General features: G+C 37.4%; 1 protein-coding gene across 5 annotated transcripts in view; it reads right to left on the reverse strand.

Annotated features, from left to right (window-relative positions):
• Window positions 1-21,705, reverse strand: part of tanc2b (tetratricopeptide repeat, ankyrin repeat and coiled-coil containing 2b) — a 299,572-nt gene that overhangs the window by 87,308 nt on the left and 190,559 nt on the right. For 4 of the 5 annotated variants that reach the window (XM_057825716.1, XM_057825713.1, XM_057825714.1 and 1 more), the window contains one exon: window positions 21,233-21,337. The exons of the other annotated variant lie outside the window; for it this stretch is intronic. In XM_057825716.1, coding sequence (XP_057681699.1) covers window positions 21,233-21,337 — 105 coding nt within the window. The remainder of the gene's footprint in view (window positions 1-21,232; window positions 21,338-21,705) is intronic. 5 annotated transcript variants of the gene reach the window in all.

A 21,705-nucleotide genomic window follows, 5' to 3' on the forward strand; every position in this document is an offset into this window, starting at 1 on the left:
AGCTATTGTATGTTCAACTGTTTTCCTGCATCAACATCAACATCTATACTTATACAGTAAAGAAAATAAGTATTTGAACGTTTCATCGTAGGTGCATGTCCACTGTGAGAGAGATAATCTAAAAAGAAAACACCAGAAATCACAATGCATGATTTTTAACAATTTATGTGTGTGATACAGCTGCAAACAAGTATTTGAACACTTATCTATCAGCTAGAATTCTGAACCTGAAAGACCTGTTAGTCCGCCTATTAAAAGTCCACCTCCACTCCATGTATTATTCTGAATCAGATGCACTTGTTTGAGGTCGATAGCAGCATACAAGACACCTGTCCACCCCATACAATCAGTAAGACTCAAACTTGTAACAAGGTAAAGACCAAAGAGCTGTCCAAAGACATAATTGTTCATTTCTACACGGCTGGAAAGGGCTACAGAGCAATTGTCAAGAAGTTTGGTGAAAAAAAGGTCCACTGTTGGAGCTATCATCAGAAAATAGAAGAAGCTAAACATGACGTTCAATGTCCAGAGAGAGCCCCATGTCAGATATCACCTCGTGGGGTCTCAATGATCCTAAGGTGAGGAATTAGCCCAGAATTACACGACAGGAGTTGGTCAATGATCTGAAAAGAGCACTGTTTTCAAGGTTACAGTTGGTAATACACTAAGACGTCATGGTTTGAAATCATGCATGGCACGGAAGTTTCCGTTGCTTAAACCAGCACATGTCAAGGATCGTCCTAAGTTTGACTATAACCATTTGGATGATGCAAAGGGGTCGTGGGAGCAAGTTTTGTGGTCAGATGAGAGCAAAATAGAACTTTTTTGGTCGTAATTCCACTAACCGTGTTTGGAGGAAGAAGAATGATGAGTACCAGCTCAAGAACACCATTCCTACTATGAAGCATGGGGGTGGGAGCATCATGTTTGGGGAGGTGGGGGGGTGGGTTCTGTGCATGGGACAGGGCGAGTGCACTGTATTAAAGAGAGGATGACTAGGGCTCTGTATTGCGAGATATTGAGATTTTCTTCACTGTATATAAATGGAACTTGTCGAAATTGTACACAGTTGTACCTTATGTTTCCGCCAGTGTTATTAGATGGGTTTGATCTCTGTAGACCTCAATTTAGTGCAGCCAGTTAACTTGAAATACCAAAAATTATCAAAGAAAATCCCTGATTGTGGCAAAAGACGCGTCTCATGCGATTGTAATGTCGCAGTTGGCTTTCAAACTTTACGGATTCATGTACAAATTTAAATGTGCTGTGATGAGACGTCGTGGCTTTGAGTACTCTACAACAAGATGCTGGATTTAAAAAAAAAAAAAAAACATTCATTCATTTCGGCTGGATATTCATACAGTTGCGACGGTTATTTAATATATGTTACGCCCGCAATGGTTCATGGGTAGTTGTCGCAACCACGACTGAGAAGTAGTTCGGTTGGATTGCATTCTCGTTACACAAAGCTGAGCAATGCCGGGCCATACTGCCAGAGGCTCATAATTCAAACGGCTCAGAAGTTTGGGCAGTCAATCAAGGAATTTGTTCTGGCAATATTAATTCAGTATATGACACAGCTATGACACTCTGTGCTAAATGCTAAGGGTATTGCTAAAATTCACAAGTTTGTAGCATCAACACAAGAAGGTTTTAAGAAAATAGCAATATTAGTTTCCAATCCTGGGGTTCCTTTTCATACTCATAATATCAATTTTTTTCAGCAATTATTGTCACTGCAGTTTCAATCGAATTCCACAGGAAAACATTTTCCCCAAGTTGATTTGACTGTATGTTCCTTTATCGTTAGTATGCTATCTACCACATTATGTAATTAGACTGCAGCACACCCCTTCAGGTTGCCTTAACTCCCTGGGGTGTTCCCGAATGGAGAGGCTATAATTGCATGAGTGCGCGAGATGGTCCATACTTAAATAAACAGCAGAGACACTCGCTTCACTACTTCTGTTGTCGCCGTTTTCCGGCCGGGCAGGTCGGACCAGACAGGCAGGTAATTGCAGTGTCCGTTAGAAGACAGAATAATGTTATGTCATGATATTACACTAAGGCTAAACCTACACTTACACAATCTAAACTAACATCCAATCAATAAATATAAACTTTAACGCCTTTTAGACAACAAGAGGCTTAAGAAATAAATTTTCGAAAAAAATGAAACAATGAAAAGTGTTTTTGTTGTTTCTGTTGTTTTTTTTTTTTTTTTCACACTACGATGCAATCAGATATCTGATAGGATCGCAGATATTAATCTAGATCATCATTAATCTACATCTGGGGTGATGAGGTAGAGGGGGGTCTTATGTCTATAAAATATCATTGCCCTAGTAATTTTGGAAAGTTTTCACATTGAAACATTACAGGAAAATTACAACAAATGGGCCCAAATGTACCGTATTGGCCAGAATATAAGACAGCCCTGATTATAAGACGACCCCCTTCTTTTTCAGGACTCAAGTTTGAAAAAAGACTTTTTGAACACCAAATTAATTTTTATATGATATATTTTATATGATATATATTTTATGTTATTTTACCTCATTCAAATCTTAATCTTAATGAATGGCTTCTGGTTTTTGAAATGTAAATAAACCAATTAGGGCTGTCAAACGATTAAAATTTTTATCGAGTTAATTACAGCTTAAAAATTAATTAATCGTAATTAATCGCAATTCAAACCATCTATAAAATATGCCATATTTTTCTCTAAATTATTGTTGGAATGGAACGATAATACACAAGAAGGAGATATACATTCAACATACTGTACATAAATACTGTATTTGTTTATTATAACAATAAATCAACAAGATGGCATTAACATTAAAGTTCTGTTAAAGCAATCCATGGATAGAAAGTCTTGTAGTTCTTAAAAGATAAATGTTAGTACAAGTTATAGACATTTTATATTGAAACCTCTCTTAATATTTTCGTTTCAATGAAATTTGTAAAATTTTCAATCAAAAAATAAACTATTAGCTCGCCATTGTTGATGTTAATAATTACACTATGCTTAAACCCATAAAATCAGTCGCACCCAAGCGCCAGCAGAGGGCAACAAAACACCAAAAAACACAGGTAACTAGTGGCCATTTAGTCATTTTAATCTGTTTGTGTGGGGCATTTGCTTTAATTACGTCAAATATTTTAACGTGATTAATTGAAAAAATGAGTTACCGCCCATTAACGCGATAATTTTGACAGCCCTAAAACCAATCTATTGTGATAAAACAACAAAATTGCAATAACTGCATTAACCATCAAAGTGAAGTCTAACTGTAACTGTAGTCTTGAAACAAATCTGAATTAGGAAAAACAATGCAATAAAATAATGCAAACTAAAAACAATGCAATAAAATAATGCAAACTGGTTCAACTTGTGAGTAGCTGAGATCTGTCATGACAGAACATCGCTTCAATGATATCTGGCGCCATCTAGCGTCGTGAATGGGTAATACGTCTAGACAGCTAATATAAGACGAACCCTTTTTTCAGTCTTATTTCAATGTAAAAAACACCGTCTTATATTCGGGCCAATACGGTAGTTAAATCATCCTCTAGCCACACAAAAGATGAACATTTTCTCATTTTTGTTCCATTACTGTACTGGACTGGAATTTGGGGTATAATTACTGTACATCCCGTGGAGGGAAGACAAAACTTCAATGTGAGCTGTCATGAATAAAAGTGACACCTTTGCAATAATCTCACATAAATGGGCAGATATAATCTTTTAGGGCAGGGGTCGGGAATCTTTGCCTCACGAGTCAGAGCTGGCTCTTTTGATGGCTGCATCTGGCTTGCAAACAAATCTTTATTATTGAAAAAAAAAACAAAAAACAAAAACAAAAGTTTGGATATACTCCTTTGTGCATTGCGCGAAACGGCGACGGTCACCGGCGACTAGAAAGCCGGTTCGCAGTAGTTTTTGTGGAAAAGTAGCAAACATAAATGTCGTTGTGTCTATCAATTTATCTATCTATCAATCGCATAGGCAACGCAGATGAGGCAGAGACACTGTTCAAGTGGGGTTGCCGTATTTTGCTGTCGAACATAGCGGCCGATGTGCGCACGTGCGTGAGATCAGGAAGTAAACTTCCCTCGTTTTCAGTTTCGTTTTCTGCTTTGTGAGCCAATTTTAGAAACTTAAGAGTAGATGACAAAAAGAAAAAAAGACAAGGAGTATCGTCCTTTTCAGCAAGACATAAGGACATAAATGCGGCACGGTTTTTCTCTCTCGCTTTGAATGAGTCAACAGACATAAGCAATTTTTCCCAGTTCAGTGTGATTGCAAGGTTTTGACTATGAAAGGGACAACAAGAGGGGAGGATTTATTCAAGTCCTTCACAGAGTTCGCTAAAGAAAAAAATTGTAACGATGGATGGACTTGTTTTGGTGTGCACTGATGACGCTCCGTGCGTGGGGAAAAACAGGATTCGTGGCGCTTCGTGAACATGAAAAGAGATGCATCTTAACTTTATCAACGCCTGTATGAAGCTTAACCCTACCAAGTATCAACCAGACTACAAAGCCATCAGCAAAACCATGCAGCACCAGAAGTTGCATTAACGGTAAGAAATAGTCATCATTGATTAGCAACAGCATAACAATGTTATTAAAAAGAATTCAGAGACGTATTGTACTTTAAAAGTGTTGAAATTACATAAAATGCACACATTACTTGTATTTTTAGTTTTAAACATATTGTATGGCTCTCACAGAATTGCATTTAAAAATGCGTGGTGTTCATGGCTCTCTCAGCCAAAAAGGTTCCCGTTTTACCCTGTTTTAGGGTGATACAAAACTTGCAACCTTTATGCAAATCATTTCCAGAAAAGGCAAAATCATCAGTCAATGGTGTTTTCTTACACATTGTGATGTAGCTTGTGTGATAGAATCATGCATGTCAATACAGATAATGCACACATTATCTACAAGTGCGAATTCATCTTACAGCAATGAAAATAAACTGAATACACAGAAGTCGACATTGTTGTCGGTCTTTTTGAACCTGTGAATACCAAGTTTGCGAAGCTACGAGGATAAAATAACTTACTAGACCTCAATGAGACTGAACAATGCCATTTGGCTAAGCAGCAAATAAACACAAAAAGAGCAGAAAATTGATCCTTGTACTGCTTCACAGAGGACCTCTGCCAAGCAGGGCTGTTTTTGGCAGCCCTTAAATGTATGTCTTAGTCTTTTGGACGATAATACTTATTAGTCTTAGTCATCTTAAAATGCGTTTGTCTTTATCTAGTTTTTGTTGACGAAAACGCAAAACTAAATTTTGTCTAATTTTAGTCAACATTTACTTAAAATGTTTTCGTCTGTAAAATATATATATATATATTTTTTTTAAACTCCAAAAACAACCATTGAATGAACATTGACAAACGAGCACTTATTGTAGCGTCTACAAGGACAACGCCAACCTGGTGATTATACACACTCAGCAGGAAAACAGTACATTATTTTCAATTAATTATACCCACCAAAACTCCACCAATTGTATGTAAAAAAAAAAAAAGTTGTTCGAGAGTTTAAGAGGACGCTCTTCGTTAGCATTAGCCCAATGCTAACGCGAAAGCTATGCTAACGCTACGAGTTACATGTAGTGTGTGATGATCACTTAGCAAAGATCTTTAAAGGCTAGAGCAACATTGCATTTTCTCTCCGGCCAAGATAAAATATCAAATCTTATCGAGCGTGCGTTTGTGCAAGCTGGAGCGACTGGAGACGACACTGGTGAGTCGGGGAGAGGGGGGCGCAGTACATCACATGTGACACAACCATATACTGTACTATGATGCAGGCTAACTACACACAGTGTGGAGCAGAAGTATTTGAACCCCTTGTGATTTTGCAAGTTCACTCACTAAGAAAATAGGTAGAGGTCTGAAATTTCAATCATTGATGTGTTTCCAGTTAATTGACATAGGCCTGTTCCTCCACACATATCTTCTCTAGATCTGTCAGGTTTCAGGACAGTCATTGAGAAACACGAAGTTTCAGCTCCATCCAAAGATTTTCTATTGGATTGAGGTCTAGAGACTGGCTAGGCCACTCCAGAACCTTGATATGCTTTTTACGCAGCCACTCCTTGGTCAGCTTGTCTGTGTGCTTCGGATCATTGCCATTCTGGAAGATCCAGCCACGACTCATCTACAAGTCTCTGACTGAGGTTGTGGCACAAAATCTGAGCCACAAAATTTCACCATTCATCGTCTGCTTGATTCAGTACAGTCGTTCCCCTTTGCAGAAAAGCAGCCCCAAAGCATGCGGTTTCCACCTCCATACTTCACAGTGGGGATGGTGTTCTCGGGACTGTACTCATCCTTCTTTTTCCTCCACACACGACGAGTAAGTTTCCAGCAAAAAGTTCTACTTTGGTCTCATCTGACCACATGACTTTCTACCACGACCCCGCTGCATCATACAAATGGTCCCTGGAAAACGTCAGATGGCCATCACATGTACTGGCTTCAACAGGGGAACCTTCTGAGCAATGCATGATTTAAAACCATTGCACCACCTTTGAAATTGTGCACCCTCTCTCTCTTTAGGTCATTGACCAGCTCCTGTCATGTAGTTCTAGGCTGAGCCCTCACTTTTCTCATCAAGAGTGATGCCCCACGAGGAGAGATTTGACATGGAGCCCCAGTCCGAGGTAGATTTTCTACTAATTGATGCAACCGTTGATTTATTCTCACCTAGCTGCTTTCCAATTGTCCCATTGCCTTTTCCAGCTTTGTTGAGCTTAACAATCTTTTGTCTGGTGTCTTTCGAAAGCTCTCTGGTCTTTTCCATGGTAGCAGTTGGATTATGGCTGGCTGTGGGGTGCACAAGTGACAATATTGGGCACAAATGGGTGGTGGGTGGGTGGTTACTCATGGCTCATGGGGTAAAGGTGGACTTTTTTTAAGGTTGACTGACAACTCTCAAATGTCATTATTATTGCTGATTCTCAGGGGTACAAATACTTATGAACCTCGGTAAATTACAAAGACATTATTTTTTAAAAATTGGATTTTTTTAGATTATGTCTCCATGAGTAGAAATACATCTAAGAATGAAATTTCAGACCTCTACCTATTTTCTGAGTGGGTGAACTTGCAAAATCACAGGGGGTGCAAACACTCTGCTCCTCACTGTAAATGTCACACACTGTGAAAATGTGACGTCTCGTCTGATGAAAGCTGCATTCGTCTCGTTATATTTTAGTCCCCCAAAACACATTTTTAGCTCATCATCCTCTTGTCATCGTGATGTAAATAATTTATCCGAGACGAGATATTTTCATTATAGTCATCGTTGCCAAACACTGCTGCCAAGGCTAACACATTCGTCGTTTGCCAACCGAAAAAGCTAATAGCTTAATTTGCAGTGCAGATATTTTGATAGATTTGCATTCAGCATATTAGTAATAAACATTTTTCAATTAAGTACCGTATTTTTCGGACTATAAGTTGCACCTGAGTATAAGTCTCACCAGCCATAAAATGCCCAATGAAGAGGAAAAAAACATATATAAGTCGCACAGGAGTATAAGTCATTTTTGGGGGAGATTCACTTGATAAAATCCAACACATAGAACAGATATGTCAACTTCAAAAGCAAATTAAAATACAATATGGTAGAACAACATGCTGAATAAGTGTACAGTATGTTAATGTTACATGATGCATGAACAACAAAATGCAAACGTGGCCAGTATGTAAATGTAACACAGCTATTATGAGTTATTCAGATACCTATAGCATAAAGAACATGCAAACAAGTTTACCAAACCATCAGTGTCACTCCAAAACACCAAAATAACATGTGAAATGACATAATAGCGTGTTAATAATTTCACACATAAGTCGCTCCTGAGTATAAGTCGCACCCCCAGCCAAACTATGAAAAAAACTGTGACTTATAGTCCGAAAAATAAGGTAATAATATTATATAACTCATGTAGTTTTGTCATCCATAAAAAGAATATGGTTGTTTGTCACATCAAACGTCTTGCCTGTTCCCGTGATGAAGCAATGAGCTAATTAGATCACTAATGAGCTGATAATATAGAATGTGTTTGTGTTATATGGCGCTATTATCAACGCAGGCTTACATATCGCGCGCACTTTGCGTTCGGGGAGAAAAAAATCATCAAGCAAACTTGTCAGCAAATCAAAGTGAATGCCATCTCATCACCATGACGCCTCCAGGCTCCCTAATGACCCAGCGTAAACGTATGAAAACATCTCAGAAATACACACACGCTCCCCACCCACCGGATTCCTGAGCTGCAAATGGGGAGACAGATGGTTGCCATGGCAACTATCTTCCACCGCACAGCTAGGAATGCGTATCCCGTACATCCCAGGGAAAAGCGGATTAATAACGGGAAAAGGGCTCAGCTCTCACCTGGTCACATTCGACTTCAAAGAACAAACAAGTCAGATGCGTGAGAAACAGCACAACACTTGATTCAATTTTCCCACAGATAGAATAAATCCCAATATTTTGCACGCCGAGAAAACAGCAGCGTGGGAGATCATCGGGAACGTCAAATTCCTTTGATGTTATCTTCTCAAAACTTTTATTCACACGTGAGGTCTCTGCAGGTTTAAGACACTAAAACTAGGGAACAAATACCGTAATTTCCCGAATATAAGGTGTACCCGTGTATAACGCGCACCCTAAATTTACTTGTAAAATCTAGGGAAAATTATTGTACCCGTTTATAACGCGCACCCTAATTTTAGCACCAATAAATAGAAGAATACTAGAAAACAAAGCTCGTGTACAGATACAGAAATGTCATTTTACTGACTGGTGAAACACAGCACAAGCATAGCATATTGGTAGTTCAAAACATTACCATAAACTGACAATATTTACAGTAATAATATGATTTGACAACTTCTCCAATTTACCAGAATCTAGGAGAAAACAAAACAGATGTGACTTTTCTTTTAAAGGCTGCTGTATAACTTGCTCGTATCATCATGATGATTAAATGTTTCTTCCATGGATTGATACGGTAAAATGAAAGTGAGAACGTAAGTCGGAAATCCGAGAAAGCTCATCACTGTCGACACTGTGACATATTGGTATTCTATGTTATGTTGTTCTATGTTGTGGCACTGGTGGATCCATGCTGCTGTATTGTCATATCTATGTTGTGATTGTCTATGAGCCAGAGGGCCGTTGAGGCTAGACGAAAGAGCGCCGCATTATAGCCGGACTGTCGGCTCATTGAAAGCAAAAAATAAAACGTCGAACACGGCACTCGAAGTATTCTAGTTTTTTCAAGACAAGATAAAACAGACACGACAGTAACAATAGGAACTATTGTTATTTGGGTTAGTTGACAGACACACACAGCAAGTCTGTGTAGTTACGTTTGTTATGGTCCGAGTTGCGGAGCTGCAATAAACGTTGACTCAAATGAGTTCAAGAAACTAAATTCTGTGCTTTAAGAAGAGTGAAAAAAGCAGAATTTAACACAGACGAAATCATTCGGCCGATCAGAGTGAAGTATTACCGAAATAAAATGGTGACGCCACGTACCGTAATGGTCGGCAACGGATCGCCGCATACGTGTCTTCAACACAACGTGGCCGTGATAATAAAAAAAAAAAATCTATGTAAAAATCTATGTAATATATATATATCTGTCTCCATCCATGTACCCGTTTATAATGTGCACCATGATTTTACAAGTTGATTTTGGGGGGAAAAAATGCGCGTAATATTCGGGAAATTACGGTAGTAAAGTATTATACAATAATTTGTGTTACTATTGTGTTTAGTTAGTCTCAGAGTCCAATAGAAAGCAGCTAACGTAATACAATAAAGTCAACACCTATCATACTTCAACTTCATCTCATTTACATGTAGTTATCGATTAATTGATGAACAAGTTACCGTAATTTTCGGACTATAAGGCGCAACTGACTATAAGCCGCCACTCACCAAATTTGACACGAAAACGGCATTTTTTCATAGGTATGCCACACTGGACTATAAGCCGCACCTGTCCTCACTGTATTATGGGAGTTACACCAAAAGATATTAACCAAGAACACTTCATTTGACAGCGGCATCATAAGACTCTCATAAAAACAAATTAATCACGATGAAACTTTGAACCGATTGCTACAAAGCTTCATTGCTTCAAAAAGCTTCATTTGGCCATCACGCCTCCTTTGGGGGAGACAAGTCAACCTCTGCTGCCACCTGCTGTCAACAATATTGTCGTCTAACATGCCTCGCAGCACTACAGACGTAAATAACAACCAAATTCATGTTCTGTGCTAATTATTTCTTCAGTTACTGTTCCAGTTGTTTCACTGATTGCTAGTTACAGTATTTGGTAACACTTTATTTGACAGTGGTGCCGTAAGACTGTCATAAGGCCATCATAATTACGACATGACACTGCCATGAGCATTAATGAATGCTTATGACTGATGTCATTTTGTGTCATCCGGCAAATGATCTCACTTTTTAATTAATGTAAAAGATCCGAGCTGGCCATAAATGACTTAATTATAAAATAAAATAAAGTGACATAATTTGCTAGATGACACTTAATGATATCTGTCATAAGTATTCATTTATGCCCATCATAATGTCATGTCATAATTATGACGGTCTTAAAGTAGTGTTACGACACCGTCGTCATATAAAGTCTTGCCTATTAACTAGAGGCGTGCGAAATTTCCGATTTTTAGATTATTCGCGATTCGGCCGTGGAAGATTCGAAAACGATTCACAAATATCCAAATTCCGATTATTGAATTATACCAGGTAAAGCGGAAGTAAAACACAGTCAGCGCGGTCTTTGGGACACAATAAGGAACGGACCGAGAGTAAATATCATGTTCAACTCATGCCGCTAGATAAAAAAAAAAGCAATCATACCTGACTGCGGCTGACAGCCGCTAGAAACAACGCCCAGTTGCTAGTTGCTACAAACATACGGCTACAGTAGATATCATATATATGTAGAACTAGATGGAAAATGACAGATGATGTCGGTGTTAGAACATATATTATTGAACAGAGATGCGAAATGTCACTCTCCGGCGTAAGTAAACAGCCGCCATCTTAAAGCAGTAGACCTCTCTAGAAGGCTCTGTTGTAGCGAACTCTAAAATACTCCTAAATCGGCAGAATCTTGTCTTGTATCTATCTTTAAATGATGAAATAGTTTTAAAACTTTGAAAAACATAGACAGAAGGGAAATTATGGAATAACGGGAGCAATTGTAACAACTGTAACAGTTGATTCACAACATTAAATTAATTGAATGTAGTTTAAAGCTGCTGATACAGAATGGGGACTGGAGTTTTTTTATTTACTGTTATTTTTGTATATTTGTTTGCTGTTATATGTTAACTTGATACTGAAATCGTAGTTTGGTTTAGCCTGAGAGGATTTTTGGAATGAGGAGGAATGTACAAAACATTAAAAGGAGTGGGGTGCACCAATAATCATTTTATCATCGAATCAGAGCCTCTGAATTGTAATCGTAATCGAATCGTTAGGTGCCCAAAGATTCCCAGCTCTACTATTAACCCATATAAATCAACAAATAAGCCGTACTGCACTATAAGTCGTAGGATTCAAAATGAGGGGAAAAAAGTAGCGTCTCATAGTCCAAAAATTACGGTAGTTCGAATAATCGAGTAATCTGATATTTTTTAATTGATAGAATTTTCACTCGATTACTCGATTACTAAAATATTTGATAGCTGCAACCCTAGTTCATTCGCTGCTATACCTCCCAGTTCAAATGGATTGAACCTCTACTCATGATAAACTAATTCTAATTCACAGCAGAAGCTTGTTTTTCTGTTTATTAGTTGTTTTGTGGAATATTTTAGGATGATTTTCTCAGCAATGTATTGATAATCGCCATAGTGTGAGTAGGGCTGCAGCTATCGATTATTTTAGTAACGATTAATCGGTGAACTAGTTAGTTCGAATAATCAAGTAAACGGATAAGGAACATAAAAAAATTAAAATACCTGAGCTGAGCCTCAAACGGTATAAAAAAATAAATAAATGAGAATTTAAGTACAACAAAAGAACTATTGGATAACTTACATAGCAAAAGTCTGCTAGCTTAAATCCTATAAAATGCTAACTTTTTTTTTTTTTTTTTTACAATGCTCTAAACAAATGGTTCAAACACATATTCCCACAAAAAACGGCTAAATATACCTATAAACTAAATTACGAATGCATTAAAAAAACATTAGCTCAAACAAAAACCTACCTTACGTTGGTCTTAACAGGGAGCAGCTGGATTCACCCATGTGAAATGAGTTATGGCATATTCACTGTTGCCACTAGAGGGCAGTGTGTCCATCCAGATCAATAAAACGAAATGCAAACACTCACAAAACAAACCATTACAACGCCACTCTCATTAAATAAATACTCGAAGCAGCAAAATTTAATTCGAATCTTTTATCGAATTACTCGAGTTAATCGCTTAATCGTTGCAGCACTAATCGTGAGATCCTTATCATAATGTTTGTATCGCAAATTGTAAAGTACCAAGAGGTTCCCACCCGTCATCAGATCTGTTTGCTAACAACATTTTAAAACTTCAATTCAACCTGTCTAACCTTTTCAGCTATCAAAAAACAAGATTTCAACTCAGTACATTCCACAGCCTTTTTGTTCACAAACCACCACCACAAACGTTGCGGTGATAATGTGCTTTGTCTTCCGGCTCGTGACGTCAGAGAATCAATCAGCAGGATACCAGCTAGATGGGGTGTGACAACATGTCATAAAGGGGAGATATTGCGATACTTTGTAGCCCAAGAGGTTATCGATATGCTCCCACCATTAATCGATATATCGCTTTTAAAAGGTGTCACTGTTTAAATCAGAGGTCGGGAAGTCTCGCGAGTCATATCTGGCTTTTTCGATGAGTGCGTCTGGCTGTTCGCCAAACTGTAATTTTATATGTGGAACTGGCCTGCTCGCTTGACAGGAATGAGCTGTGATGAGCTGATGTTGTATTCACACATTTTTTTGGGACCTTCAAACGTACATTGCAGTAATATGCTTCAATTCAGTGCCCATTGATAGGCGTTAGTACAGAGCTAATCTTACGTGTTAAGTCTCCGCTGGGCCCTCCCAACTCAATGTCGAGCGAACTGGAGTATATAAAAAATGCGTAGGGGAAAATTAAACCACAAGACCAAAGTCACAGAAGCGCGCTATCAGTTTCACTTCCGTCTGTCAAAATTGTCACCACTTCCAGGAGAGTAAGACTCACGGCTGCTCTGAGAGGTTCCACCTGTTTCGGCCTCTGTTATGCACACACAATGGAAACATACTTAGGGCCCAACCATGTATCTATTTGTTATTTTCCAAGTGGTGACTGTGCAACTGAACAATGATTGTAACACCCCAAGTAACGATGTCAGGCTTTCGTTGTTGTTTTCTAAAGATTTATTTCACTCACAGCTCGGCGACTGCTCGTAAAAGCCGAGCGTGCCCTCACTCTCGCATGATGCCGTCAAATGCGCTCACAAAAAAAAAGTATGGCTCATGTGGAATCATATTTTAAAATCTTTTGGGTGTTTTGGCTCTCTCGGTCAAAAAAACCTCCCGACCACAGGTTTAAATAATAAAAAGGAACCAAGAGGTCAACATGAAATGATGTGAAATGCCTCAAAATGAACTGATTGCCGAGCATTGGCTGCCATTGACTGCCATAGACGTCCAATCGATCGCAGCGAATGAATTCGCTGCCATTTATCCCAATTCAAAAGGATTGCACGTCTACTAGTGATAAACTCATTCCGATTTATAGTAGAAGGATGAAAATAGCTTGTTTTTCTGTTTATTAGTTGTAATGTAGAATATCGTAGAATGATTTCCTGATCCCTGTAGTCTTGTATCGCAAATCGTATCGTATCGTGGGGTACCCAGAGGTTCCCGCTCCTTCCACCGAGGGTGTTTTTTTTTTTTTTCCTACTCATCCCCAAGGTACCTTTGTTGGGACTCAAATGAATGTAGCAGTATGTATTACCATTTGTTTACTCCTTTCCCACAACCTCCCAGAGTGGATTTTCCTGTTATACTAAGTGAGTTTCAGCAAGGCCACATTTAGATATGATTACACTGACACATCTTTTTGAAAAGGAGTGGTCTCATTGTCACTCTGGCAAAAACATGGCGTCTAACCCTTGATATTGTAATGCTGTCAATCATGATTATGTTTATATTGGCTGCAAAGCTGCCACATGAGTGCTGGAACAAAACAGTCACATTAATCAGCTTTCGCATATCGACCAAACACCCCGCAATCGGATCTTTAGATGTTGTCGGCACTTATTCTGGTATTACCTCGGAATCCTTTATTTATTTATTTATTTATTTTTTTTGAAACATGATGCCTGAATTAATATTTGACAAATATATATCAAAAAAAAATTTGAGGATTACCTAGGCACATAACAATACTAATGATTAAAAAAAAATAATAATAATAATAACACAATAATGACAAAAAATAAATTAAAAAAAATAACACAAAAAAATGTAAAATGCTTAATTTATAAAAATAAAATGAAAGAGGAAAAGACTATCCAAAATTAATTCAAAATATATTTTTTTAAATATATATTTTTTTTAATATAAAAATGAAAAGGAAGAATGCATAATACAATTTTAACTTTAATCTTAATTTAAGTATAACACCAAACAACCCCCCCCCCAAAATGTAAACGTTTATGAATAAAAGTAATATAGAACATTTATAGTCTTTTAATTTTATATCAGGATTTTCTTATTTTTACCTTTAAAATAAGCAAATAAAAATGAAATTATTTTTATATACATACAGTGGAATGAAAAAGTATCTGAACCTTTTGGAATTTCTCACATTTCTGCATAATAACACCATCAAATGCGATCTGATCTTTGTCAAAATCACACAGATGTAAAACAGTGTCTGCTTTAACTCAAACCACCCAAACAATTATAGGTTTTTATATTTTAATGAGGATAGCATGCAAACAATGATAGAAGGGGGAAAAATAAGTAAGTGAACCCTGTGCCTAAGGAGACAAAGAGCAATTGAAACCAATTTTTAACAAACAATTTCCGTCACTAATGAGTAGTTCAAAGCTGCGCTTCCCACTATAAAACACACACCTAGTAAGAATTGTCTTGATGAGAAGCATTGTCTGATGTGCATCATGGCTCGGTCAAAAGAGCTGTCTGAAGACCTGCGATCTAGGATTGTTGATTTGTATAAAGCTGGGAAAGGATACAAAACCATCTCTAAAAGTCTGGATGTTCATCAATCGACAGTCAGAGAAGTTGTCTACAAATGGAGAGAATTTGGCACTTTTGCTTCTCTCCCAAGGAGTGGCCAACCACCAAAGATGACGCCAAGAGTTCAGCACAGAATACTCAGAGAGGTAAAAAAAGAACCCTAGAGTGTCTGCTAAAGCCTTACAGAACTCACTGGCACAGTCCAATATCTCTGTGCACACATTAACTATATGTAAAACAATGGCCAAAAATCATGTTCATGGGATTAATCCACGGAGGAAGCCACTGCTGTCTAAAAAAAAAAAAACATTGTCGTTTTTTAATGTTCGCAAAAAGGCACTTGGACACTCGACAGAAGTTGTGGCAAAATATTTGGTGGAATGATGAAACCAAAGTTGAATTTTTACACCTCATCCCCGCCATGAAGCATGGTGGAAGGAGCATCATGATTTGGGGCTGTTTTGCTACCCAGGGCCCGAACAACTTGCAATCATTAATGGAGGAATGAATTCAAAAGCCTATCAGGATGTTTTGCCGGAAAACCTGAGGCCGTCTGTCAGACAGTTGAAGCTAAAAGGAGGACGGATGAAATCAACTTCAGAATGGTTTGAGATGAAAAATAAATAAATAAATAACACGTTCTGGAGTGGCCAAGTCCAAGTCCAGACTTGAACCCTATCGAGATGCTGTGGCATGCCCTAAAGACAGCGATTCATGCCAGACATCCCATGAATCTGACTGAACTACCGCAGTTTTGAAGAGAAGAATGGGCCAAGATTAGTCCTGATCGATGTGCCAGACTGATCTGCAGTTACAGGAAGCATCTGGTTGAAGTTATTGCTGCCAAATGGCGGGCCACAAAATATTAAATGTGATGGTTAACTTACTTATTTTTCCCCCTTCTGTCATTGTTTACATACTATCCTCATTAAAATATGAAAACCTGTAAATGGGTGTTTTTAGTTGAATCAGACAGTTTTTTTCATCTGTGTGATTTTGACAAAGATTAGATCAAATTTCATGGTGATTTTATGCAGAAATGTGAGAAATTCTATAAGGTTCAGATACTTTTTTATACTACTATATATAAAAAATAAAAAGGAGGCATTTAATCTTTATTAAACCCCTCCCCAATTTCTTTTAAATATATATATTTTTTAATTATTAATTGAATTAATAACTAAAAGTTATAACATAGCATTATTTGAATTTTTTTTTTTCTATTTTGGGATTTTCTCTGTTTTTAGCCGTTTTTCTTTTCGATGTATTTTTCCCAAATGTAGTTTTTTTTTTTTCCCCCCAATTTAAATTATTGACTCATTGACAGCGAGAAACGTTCAATCCATTCAGTCTAGGAGGGTGGCAGTGATCGTTCAATTAATAAGTTAATACCAATTCTATGTGCTTATGTATTCCAGCAATGCTGTATGTATATTTGTTAAAAGTAAAGCACACAGTCACATTGCTGTGTTCTGTGTAAAAGGCAAGAACTCCTGTCATGTCTATTGTTGTGCAGTTTTTCCTGAACCTCTACGTGACGGCTTGAAAAAGTGCTGAATCACAGATAGGAGAAAACTACTCCGATGAGTATCTTTTAAGTCAACAAATAAAATCAGCACCATGAGCCAGCACGCCAGCAGGTGTTTAAGTCGACACCCTGCCGTGACAAGTGCCAGGAGATGCTGGTTAAGAGCTAAGTTGTCCATCTGTCTGCCAAAGAAATAAAAGCTATTCTCAACCGCAGCCTTCCCTGCAGTTCTGCTGCAAACCGAGCCGCCGTCCCGTTTGGAATCAAGCGGTCTCTTTGGCTCAGTGACGCTGTTGATTACCTTTCCCAAAGCGTCACATCTGCAGCAGTAACTCGCGTACACTCGCCTCAAAAGATACCACTCAATTAGGGGTCGGGATAAATGCTTCACAATATATTCAGAAAGATGTCAATATTTCAGAGAAGAGATGGTATTAAGGATATAGAGTAATCACAATGGAAGTGAGTAAAATGATTATCTTAAATATATATACTGTACGTAGTTACAAGAAATGTGTCAGGGATTTGTTATTGACAGTCGCGTGAATGAAATCATTATGTTTGAACTTGAATGAGAGCCAACGCAAAACAGTTCAAAAACTAACTAATGAAATGAGGAAATACTAATGAAATAAAATGCAAAACTATTGGATGCAGTGAACAAGTAATTTAAATATACAGATTTTACAAAATTAAAAATACTCGGGGGGAAAAAAAATCTAAAGACACAAAATTGCACATATAGATGTAAAAATACAGTGCCACCTCTACATATGATCGCTTCGACACACAATCTTTTCAACGACATGCTCGAAACACGACGATTTATGACAACGCCGCAGTTTCTTTATTTTCCCGCCAGACAGACGCGCGGCGCATTTTCTTGTGCGAGAAATCAACATGGGTTCCAACAATGTTGGTGCAGTGGTGAAAAAAAAGGAAAAAGGTGAGGCTTGCCATTGAAATTAAGATGGAAATGATAGAAAAATGTGAGCGTGGGGTATGTGGGGAACTGGCTCAAAAATACGGCCGTAGAAGGTCTACAATCTCGGCGGTCCTCCTCCGTTCGCCAGTCTTTATGAGTTAAAGTGACAATTATTATTATTGTAACATTGCCAAAGAAATCACCAGCTTCGTCACGTTTTTAATCATTTATTTTAGAACTTGTGCAACACAACATGACTACTGTCTGCCGCAGCGCAACATGTAAAGTAAAAGTAAAAAATCCTCTCTCACTCTGATACATCAGCCACGCGGTGTGTTCAGTTACACCACGCAAAAATACATCTGCCACATTAGAACCCGATTCGTTACATTATTACATGTATTATTATTACCGTATTGTCCCGAATATAAGACAGTGTATTTTTTTGCATTGAAATAAGACTGAAAAAGAGGGGGTTGTCTTATATTCGCGGTCTAGACATTATACCCATTCACGACGCTAGATGGCGCCAGATATCATTGAAGCGATGTTCTGTCATGGCAGATCTCAGCTACTCTTTTTAGTTTAACCAGTTTGCATTATTTTATTGCAATGTTTTTCCTTATTCAGATTTGTTTCAAGACTACAGTTACAGTTAGACTTCACTTTGATGGTTTATGCAGTTACTGCAATTTTGTTGTTTTATCACAAAAGATTGGTATATTTTACATTTCAAAAACCGGAAGCCATTCATTTACGAATGTGATTGCACTTTAGTTTACATATTTAAATGTTCAGATAATAAGATTTGAATGAGGAATATATTGTTATAATCATTTGTTTCGGATGTACTATAATTATTTTCTGTATAAAAATTAATTTGGTGAAACTTGAGTCTTGAAAAAGAGGGGATCGTCTTATAATCAGGGCCGTCTTATATTCGGGCCAATACGGTATATTATTCTTCCGATTTTTATTCATAATTTATTTGTTTTGTTCTGTGTAAATGCTATAGCAATAGCAATAGTACCAGCAGTATTTATTAAGGATTTAGTGTAGGTTTTCGGCATAGGTGGAGTTTAACTTTTAGGGCAGGGGGGCACAACATGTTGATGACCCCGAAATGCAGTGTCAGCAATAAAATTAACTTACAAGAATATTTCTAATAATAAGTTGAAAATGATAGTTTTTTTTTTCCCCATCATTTTTGAGGGGAATTCTAAATCAGTTTGCTTAGGACAGCTGTAATTTTTACCAACATCATCATCCATTACATATGGTACACCCGCTGGTGGTGGCTCTGTTGTACAGTTAGCGTCTTTAGTGGGGCAAATTGAAACTCCGCACACCATTTTGGCGGTGCTCTCTGGCTTTTCATGGTCCACATTTTCAATCCTTCTAGCGCAGTCGTTGTTGTCGCTTTTAAAAGCTTAGGTTTGAAAAAAATTACTTATATCCAGCTTGCCTTGAGGTCCTCGGGTGGTTTTGGCTAAGCAAAGCAAATGACCATCTAAGGTGCTAGTCACATGATCTGTTCAAAAAATAATTTTGTCCCATTATAATTTTTTTGTTTTTTGTTCATTTCATTCATTGTTGTTGTTTATTTTATTGCTTTACAACTTTTATGGACAAAATTATACCGAAAAACTCTTAATTTAAAAATCATATATAGGAAGTCAATTACATGCAATGGCGCTTTTCTGCTTCTGATTTTGTTAATAGGGAGAAAAATACTAAATAATAAATTATATGTTTAAAATTTGGCGTGACCTTCATAACACACAAACTAAGAATACAACATGTTTCAAAGAAAAGTTCAAATTATGAAAGAAGGGGAAATGATAATATATATTAGGGCTGTCAAACAATTAAAATTTTTAATCGAGTTAATTACAGCATAAAAATTAATTAATCGTAATTAATCGCAATTCAAACCATCTATAAAATATGCCATATTTTTCTGTAAATTATATATATATTCTGTAAAATAAATTGTTGGAATGGAAAGATAAGACACAAGATGGATATATATATTCAACATACGGTACATAAGGACTGTATTTGTTTATTATAACAATAAATCAACAAGATGGCATTAACAATATTAACATTCTGTTAAAGCGATCCATGGATAAAAAAACTTGTAGTTCTTAAAAGATAAATGTTGTCCAAGTTATAGAAATTTTATATTAAAACCCCTCTTAATGTTTTCGATTTAATAAAATTTGTAAAATTTTCAATCAAAAAATAAACTAGTAGCCCGCCATTGTTGATGTCAACAATTACTTACACAATGCTCATGGGTGCTGAAGCCTATAAAATCAGTCGCACCCAAGCGCCAGCAGAGGGCGGTAAAACTCCATAAAACACAAATAACAAGTGGGCATTTCACTCTACTGTCATTTAAATCTGTCTGAGCGGGACATGTGCGTTAATTGCATCAAATATTTTAACGTGATTAATTTAAAAAATTAATTACCGTCCGTTAACGCGATAATTTTGACAGCCCTAATATATATTATTTATTTATATATATATATATATATATATATATATATATATATATATATATATATATATATATATATATATATATATATATATATATTTATATACATATGTCTGAGAAAAAAAACAAATTTGAGAAATAAATGACTAAAATATTATGGGGAAAACCTCAAAATATAGCCACAAAAATGCACAAATGTCATTTGTAACTACGCAAACATTATCGAAAAATATTAGAGGAAAAATAGAACCGTAAGAAAACAATTACAAAAATACAAGTGGGTATGCAAAATTTAAAATAGACGACAAAACATTTTTAAAACCACCAGAGAAATTTTGATGAACAACACTCAAATATCGTGGAAAAAAATAAAAACAAACAGGGCTATTATTCATCGTCTTCCGCCTCAACAGCACACCAGATTGGACAGGCGAAAAAGCAACGACGGCATGATTCTCAAAGACAAAATACAGTGGTAACGTTAGTTACCGTTGGAAACAGTAACACTAAGAGTGAATTTCAGTCGCGGTTCATCATTAAACTTTTTCATCCCAAGTGAAGATCACCTACTTGGATTTCCCAACGGGCACAAACTCCACAGGAGAGGCTGACAAATCGACAAATCCACCATTTTGGGGCTAAATTGAGCTTCACTTGTGTACACATCCACTTGAAAATCTGAGCACAGCTTGAGTGACCTGCTTTAGCCAAGCGAGCAAGACAATGGGGGGTCGATTGGTATAGACTGCAACGTTTGACGGAGACCGGACTGGAGTGCGGATTACAGACCAACCGCTGACTCCAGGAAGCGGAGTGACGTGGGATTAAGACTACCAATCTTTCTTTAACATTCCTTGTGCCAATCGAAAGCACTTTCCCTGACTGCTGCTGGCAACACAACACAACGAAGTGGAAAAGGGGGAAGGGCTGGGCGGGACGGCCAGAAACTTACCTGGGCACAATCTGTCCAGGTGGGAATTCCCAGCCGGGTCGGGGGAGCTGAGCTCCGATTGAGGAACGCGAGGGCTCTCCACAAACTTTGCTTTCCGCAGGGGGGCTGGGAGCAGACACACAGAGAGGCAGACAACGCACACACACAAAGACACACACACATTTATATATATAAATAAGGGAGATGGAGGGTGAGACAAGGGGAAGACAGAACGCTTATGAAGAAGCTATATAATAATAGCCTCGGGCCAAATATCAACTGATTCGTCAATACATGGCAACGCTTATGAGTAGAGTTGTCCAATAATGACTTTTTAATGATGACCGATATCCCGATATTGTCCAACTCCAAAAATCTTATACTGATAAGCAGTGGGACCCTGTACTTATGACATTAATTAGTTCTGGAAGTAGTCTCGTAACCTGAAAATTTCATAAATAGAGACGCGTTTTACATGAAAATGCCCTAATCCG

Source organism: Corythoichthys intestinalis, chromosome 21 (genome assembly GCF_030265065.1).
Source record: "Corythoichthys intestinalis isolate RoL2023-P3 chromosome 21, ASM3026506v1, whole genome shotgun sequence".
Taxonomy (NCBI): Eukaryota; Metazoa; Chordata; class Actinopteri; order Syngnathiformes; family Syngnathidae; genus Corythoichthys; species Corythoichthys intestinalis.